Genomic DNA, 7,156 nt, shown 5'->3' with positions numbered 1-7,156 from the left:
AAAGCACAAATGTTATCCAAACCACAGCAATGCCCAAACAGCCTGATGTGCATTAGTCAGAGTCCCCAGTCACAGCTATGGCCTCACCTCATTCTTCACAGCTTATTAAATGCATGAAGCTACCAAATCATAGACTAACCCCTACCCACAGCAGCACGCAGTCCTAGCCAATGCCCCCAAACCAGTGAACACAAACCGAAAACCTGTAATAAAGCCTTTTTGACATCCTCTTAGTCAGAGAGCACACATTTCCCCCACAGTGTGTGCCTTCCATGCTGCAAAAAGCAAAACCCCAATTTGTTCAACTACAGGTGTGTTCCTCATGGTGTCTGCTGGAGGGCACAGACCAAAGTGCAGATTGATTCCAAAGTGCAGTATAGATTCCACTAAAGCTCCCATTGCTTGGACCAAGACGCTCAACTCAGTAAGATGGCACCCATCGGAGACCTCCTGTGATTCCATCTGGGTAAGGTGCCACCTGCTCAGGGTTAGGGGGTGAGTTCATGGTGAACTGAGTTCCTATATTTTGTTTAAGCTTCAGTGTTAATTTTGTTTCCCCTAGAAGAAGAGCTCTTGGAATTTTTTTTTTTTTATTGTCTGATCACATTAGTGTTCTTTGATAAGCTTGTCTTTAGTCTTCTATCCTTTGCTTTTGTTGCTTGTTAGCTTGTTTGATATTCCGTGTTGTCCTAAGAGACATGGTCCATAGGGAGAGAGTGGACAGAAGTCTGACAAATCTGTTTTCAAGCTAACACCCCACCCCACCCCTGCCTGAGAGCCGAGACACTTAGGGCTCTTCAGACCAGCGACCTTAGGGCAAACTTGGCTTTGGGTCACCATTTCTAAATCAGAGCAAGAGTTCTGCCTCCCTCTTATCTTTGTGTCTCTGAAGACTGGTCCATTTAGTTGTGTCTGTCTGGACCTATGAATAGGGATGACTGGCCCCTGGCCAAGCTGTGGGGATCAGGAATTACCCATTTTCATAAAACAGAATATTTTTCCTAGCCATCACAATTTAAAACTGCACCTTTTGTAGGCCAACCACTTGTTTCCTTCATGTGTTCACATTTTCACAGGAATTAGTACACCTCTCTCCCTAATAAACACAATCTCACCAGGGATATTTCAGAGTTGCAGTTGCTACATGGGCTTTTGACATGAACAAGACAGTTCACTGAGAAGTACTTTAAAACAGAAAGCAAATAAACCCTCATGAGCAGACTGGTTGGTCTGATTTGTTTCTAAAAAATAGATAACTGAATATAGGACTTATACTTCCTTCGCTTCCATAAATTAGAGTCAAGCAGTACTGGCTTTTAAACTGCATGGCTTGATAAAATTATCAAGGACCTGAGTTACTATCCAAGAGTGCAGCCATTCTCTTTTCTGTACGTGTATGTTAAAAATCTGTTTTCAACACCAAACTTTCTTTCCTCTCCTTATAGAGAAAACAAAATAAAGCTTTACAGTGGTAATTTCATATCTGTCTGAAGCCAACTGGCTTCCTTTCCCCCTCCCCCCTTTTTTTGTTTTTGTTATTTTCTGTTCCTCGAACTCCATTTACCACCCTTGGGAAACGAAATATTAGCTAATTTAAAAAAAAATAATTTATTCAGGTCAAATTTCTCTTGTTTTAAAATTTGAAAATACCTACATTATATTAACTCAAAAAGATATATGCACCCCTGTGTTCACTGCAGTATTATTTCCAGTAGCTGAGATGTTAAAAAATTTTAAGCATCCATCAATAGATGAGTGAATAAAGAAAATGTGGTACACACACACACACACACACGAATATTATTCAGTCATAAAAAGAATGAAATCTAGCCATTTCTGACAACCCGGATGGACCTACAGGGTATTACAATAAGTGAAATATGTCAGACAGAGAAAGACAAATATGGTATGATCTCATGTATGTATGAAATTTAAAAAAAAAAAAGAAGTTCATAGATACAGATCACAGATTGGTGGTTTGCCAGAGCTGGGGGTACCTTGGGAGAGTTGGGCAAAATGGGTAAAGAGAGTCAAATGTCCAAACTTCCAGTTACAAAATAATTAAGTCATGGAGATATACAGTATAACATGGTGACTATAGTTAATAATACTGTATTGCATATTTGAAAGTTGCTAAGAGAGTAAATCTCAAAAATTCTCATCACAAGGAAAAAAAACTGTAACTATGAATGGTGACAGATGTTAACTAGACTTATTGTGATGGTCAGTTTGAAATAATCACAAATCTTGAATCATTATCTTATATACCTGAAAATATTATATGTCAATTATACCTCAATAAAATTCACCGTAACTTTTTACAAATGATACTTAGAAGCACTATATTTTTCCTTGAGAAAGCAAATAAATTAATTAAATAACTACATTGGTTTTATGAATTAATAAGTTACTGTTTCTATAACTTCTTTAAAATTAAAACTTCAGTCAAAATTAAAACATGTAAAAGAAACTATTCAACTGAATGGAAAGATAATAAGACACGATTTTATGTTTTTTATGTTTTTATGTTTTTTATATGTTTTTAAAGGGTTCTTTACCAACATTGTTCTCAGCTTTTTTTAAAAAATGCTCTAGTCACCATATCTCCCCAGAGTTTCTCCATGTGCAAAGTGAAAATGCCAAGGGTAAAAAAATGCATATCCATTCCAACACCATTAGTAAGCTGAGCCAGCCGGTCAGCATTTCTTGGACAGGAGAACACAATAACTTCTAAAGAACATTTTCTAATTATACAGCAATACAAGCAAATTAGGGGGTGTTCAGGAGTGCAGGGATCCACACTGTGAGAAATCTCCATCCTTTGACAGACCCTCTCCTTGGGCTGTGTCCTCCCTCCATGCCCTCAGTGGCTCCTCTTCCTCTGCCAGTCCATGAGATCTCAGGAGATCCTCACAGCCCCTGTGCACCGGGGCTGTTTTCTACACCTCCGCTTATGTATCTGTACATATACTCTGTGTATGTTCCCTCTGGATGCCTATTTTTAGTTATGACTCCCAAACGACCTCATCCCCTAGATTCTCTCACATCCAATTGCCCTATTGTCCTTTGATTCCTGGGCCTTGGTGCACCCTGCCTCTCTTCCCAGAAGACTCTAGCATGTTCGGCTAACTGGCACACCTAGACCTATTTCAGGTGCCATTCACCACCAGGCCGAGTGATACAGGTGCCTCCATTCCCTGTCACTGTAACACCCTGGGATCTCCCTTTCTTTACATGTAGACTGCTCTACTGTAATCACCTTTTTATTATAAACATTTTTCTAAACAGCTGGTTATCAATCACAGATTTCACACATAATATATACTCAATACGTTGTTAAACCAAAAGTTTCCGTTTTTAATTTGCATGGGTGTAGGTAAGTCATTAATTCCAAACTAGGTCATCTTTAGGAAGGGGGGAAATGCAAATTAAGGTTTTAACCTGAATGGTTAACAAGCTCAAACCATTTATTACTCTCTTTCCTGTTTATAGATCAGTGGTGAATATCTTGTAATTAATAGAAAAGCCAGTAAACTTGTTTTTAAGGTTTGCTACCAGAAAAGTCACAGGATTGCTAGAATGCCATGTTTTTCTATTTCAGTAGGTCCCAGAATTGTTGCAACCCACTCTAAATCCATTTGCACATAAAAATAAGAATAGTTACTATTCGCCGAGCATGTTTCTACATGGGAAACTCTAGTGTTCGCGTTCACATTCACTCAAGGAATCCTCTGCAAAATCCACTGATGTAAACTCTACTATTATGCCCACTTTATAAATAAAACTGAGGTTTAAGGAAATTGAGTGATATTTCCAAAATCATCTAACTAGTAAGGGAACAGAATGGCTTTGAACTTGAGTGTTGTTCCAGAGAGCTGGAGTCCTTAGACACCATGGCATATGTCATTCCAAGGGCATTTGTGAAAAGTTTGCATACAGTAGGCCAGGGATCTCCAATTATGGGGCCAGACTAAACCTTTTGGTTCCAGGCAAACAAAACTGAACAGACCAGTTCTCAGAGACACAAAGAAGAGACTGGCCCTACAGGAAAAACAAAACACGAAACCTGCCCAATTCACAGACTGCCACCCAAATGGCTTATCTTGGCAGGAAAGAATATGTGTGTCTATAAATACAACTATGGATTATGAATCAGAACCCAGGTCCCACCCAGTTCTGTCCTAAGTCGTCTTCTACGTGGTCTTGTGCTTGAAGAAATATGGTCCTTTTAAATTAACAATCATCTGTTGGCAAGAACTATTTGTTCATCAAGGATCACAGGCTGAATTGATTTTGCAGGAGGTATGCCTTTTTAACTGCCAGTATATTATTCAGGTTTTAGAAACCCCTCAAACACAGAAATGGTGAAACAGAAATGGTGAGAGACTGACAGAAATCTGCGGCAGGGAAAGGATTTGAGAGGAAACAGAATCCCTGGGCCAGCGGAAGTGGTTTGGGGCGGGGGGTGGGGGGGCAGTCTTTTTACTTTCTATCATGTCTGTCTTGCTCTTCAGGTAACAGGGTTAGACAGACGGACTCCTCTGAATCTTCAGAGAGAAAGGAATAATTGCTTTTTTCTTATAAATGTCACGCTTTTAGTAATAATCTTTCAGGTGCCTCAAATCTTTAAGGAAATGAAGACTTAAAGATCAAAACCAGCATTGGACATCTACATTTTATATATATATATATGTCTTCTTTTTTCCTCCACTGTCCACCATGTCCCCAAAGTGGTAATACTGAGATCTTAATGACTGAGCATTAAAAACAAAACAAAACAAAATCCTGTTAATTACAGTTACCTATACCTTAATCTATAAGCCCATACCTTGTAGGAAATGGAGATTCTTTTAATTTATTCAGCACCTAATATATGCCTTATGTGTATATAAATGGATAATCTCAGTCCTCATAATTGGCATTAGGGCTGTTTTACATATGAAGAAGCCTTCCATATGGAAGGTGGGAGTGGAGTAAATAGTTGTGGTCATCTTGGCACCTGCTGCCCATGGCAGCCTCAGAATCTATTCTCCTCAGGAATCTGAGGCAATAATCTACCCTCTAACAGAGATATGTGTAGCCTGATCTTTGTTCACCTCAAAAAGATGATCACATGGGAGAAATAATCCCAACATTCATTGCACAAGTAGCAGAGAGACACAAGTATTAAAGGAAGCTGAAGGTGAATCCTTTCTCCGATATTAACTTATTTGTTCATTGTTCAGTCATCAAGTACCAAGAAAAAGAAGTGGGTTCCAAGAGAGTGGAAATCTAGTGGGCCTTATTCACAGCTACATTCCCATAATCTGGTAACGAGCATGGCACATTGAAAAGCTGGGGAAGAAATAAAGAAGGTCCATGTGGGAAAATGGGCTACTAAGGATGCTAAGTGCTAAGGATGAAGAAATACCATAATGTTTTTTTCAGGAAGACTTCAACTCTGACTCATAGGAAAGATGACTCCGAAGATGTGAAATCTGAACTGGGATCTGTGCTGTGGGCCCTGTGGACCAGGATGAAGCTTGTGGAAAAGGGTGAAATGGGTCAATTAAGGACAGGATAGGATGGCTATTGTTTAACTTTCAAATGCGGATTCCGGATCCGAAATGTGTTACTTCCCCCACTTAGGTCATTAATCCTTACATATTCTCACATTTCATGCTTATTAAAGCACTGCTGTACAATCAAGCAATGTGACCCCTACAGGACTTCAGTGGGGGAAGGAACATGAAGAGACTTCAAGCAGGTTATTTGTTGTTAGGAAGCAAAATCGAACTGATTACAATTACAAAGGAGTACCATATGATGGAGACAGAACCATCTTGAGAAAATCGTCTTAAGGGCTCCTAAGCATGTAACTCATGACTCAAGACACTGCGCTGTTACGCAACATGAGTGTCAGGGAACAAACTTACTCCTGACTCATGCTTCTGTAATTCACATATTACTGGGTGTTCCCTTCATTTTAAAGAAATGTGAACATAAGAGTGTATGCAAAAATATCTGATATCCAAAACCTGAAAACACAACAGCTATTAGGCTAAGAAAAATCTGTTGGCCCTGTGTCATCAGAAGCACTCTTCCAAGACGGAAAGTTACTCCACCTTCGAAAAGTACGGCCAGAGAGCCAACTTCCTGCGCGACACCAGCTGGCCCCCACCGCTTCTGCACAACTGGGTCCTCCTGAACTGCCCAGACAAGACAGGAGAGTGAAGGCCCTGGGAATGACATAAAAATAATCCCCCCTGACGCCCCCGCACCCTATTCTGCCTCTCTTTTGCATTAAGGCGAGCAGGGAGAGATCCCAACTCTGCCCGCCTCCAGCCAGTGGGTTCCTCGTGGTCTCCCTCGCCCCACCCACAAAACACCTCTAGGGTGCGGATCAAAGTAGTCCACAAAGCGGCAGAAATCAACCCCCCAGTACCTTCTACAGAGGTCTCCTGGCTGCCCCCCGGGTCATCCGGAAGGTCCCCAAGACTACATAGCTCTCTCGACCACATGATTTTCACCGACTTTATTGGCCCCGGACTCGGCTGTTCCCTGGCGCCACCCACCTCCCCACTAGATCCCCGCAGACTCCCACGACATCGAGTATATTGAAAAATACTGCGGGGTGGCTATGGAAAGAGCCTTTGCTGGGGAAGCCAGCTCCCCTGTGGCGGTGGCGTCAGGGTCACTTGCTCTTCGCCTTCTGACTCTCCGTCTTCTTGGGCAACAGCACGGCCTGGATGTTGGGCAGGACACCGCCCTGAGCAATGGTGACTTTCCCCAGCAGCTTGTTGAGCTCCTCGTCGTTGCGGATGGCGAGTTGCAGGTGGCGCGGGATTATCCTGGTCTTCTTATTGTCACGAGCGGCATTGCCAGCCAACTCCAGGATCTCGGCCGTCAGGTACTCCAACACCGCCGCCAGGTACACGGGCGCCCCAGCGCCCACTCGCTCCGCGTAGTTACCTTTGCGCAGCAGTCTGTGAACTCGACCCACCGGGAACTGCAGGCCCGCGCGCGAGGACCGAGACTTGGCCTTGGCCCGCACTTTGCCGCCCTGCTTTCCGCGACCAGACATGGTTACCTCTCGCCTAAAAGTCCTGCGAGAGGAAAAACACAGCAACCGGGTCCGAGTAAGTGAATGTAATGTACCAACACCGGAACTGCCTCT

The 7,156-nt window shown here is 42.3% G+C and overlaps 1 protein-coding gene across 1 annotated transcript; it reads right to left on the bottom strand.

Annotated features, from left to right (window-relative positions):
* Positions 1–6,499: 6,499 nt before the first annotated feature.
* Positions 6,500–7,156, bottom strand: LOC123947291 (histone H2A.J). The gene has a single exon (XM_046013405.1). The coding sequence runs from the start codon at positions 7,061–7,063 to the stop codon at positions 6,674–6,676; it is 390 nt and encodes a 129-aa protein (XP_045869361.1). The 5' UTR covers positions 7,064–7,156; the 3' UTR covers positions 6,500–6,673.

The sequence above is a fragment of the Meles meles genome, chromosome 7 (assembly GCF_922984935.1).
Source record: "Meles meles chromosome 7, mMelMel3.1 paternal haplotype, whole genome shotgun sequence".
NCBI classification, from domain to species: Eukaryota; Metazoa; Chordata; class Mammalia; order Carnivora; family Mustelidae; genus Meles; species Meles meles.
The sequence above is the reverse complement of the archived record's forward strand: the minus strand, read 5'-3'. Positions and strand labels throughout refer to the sequence as shown.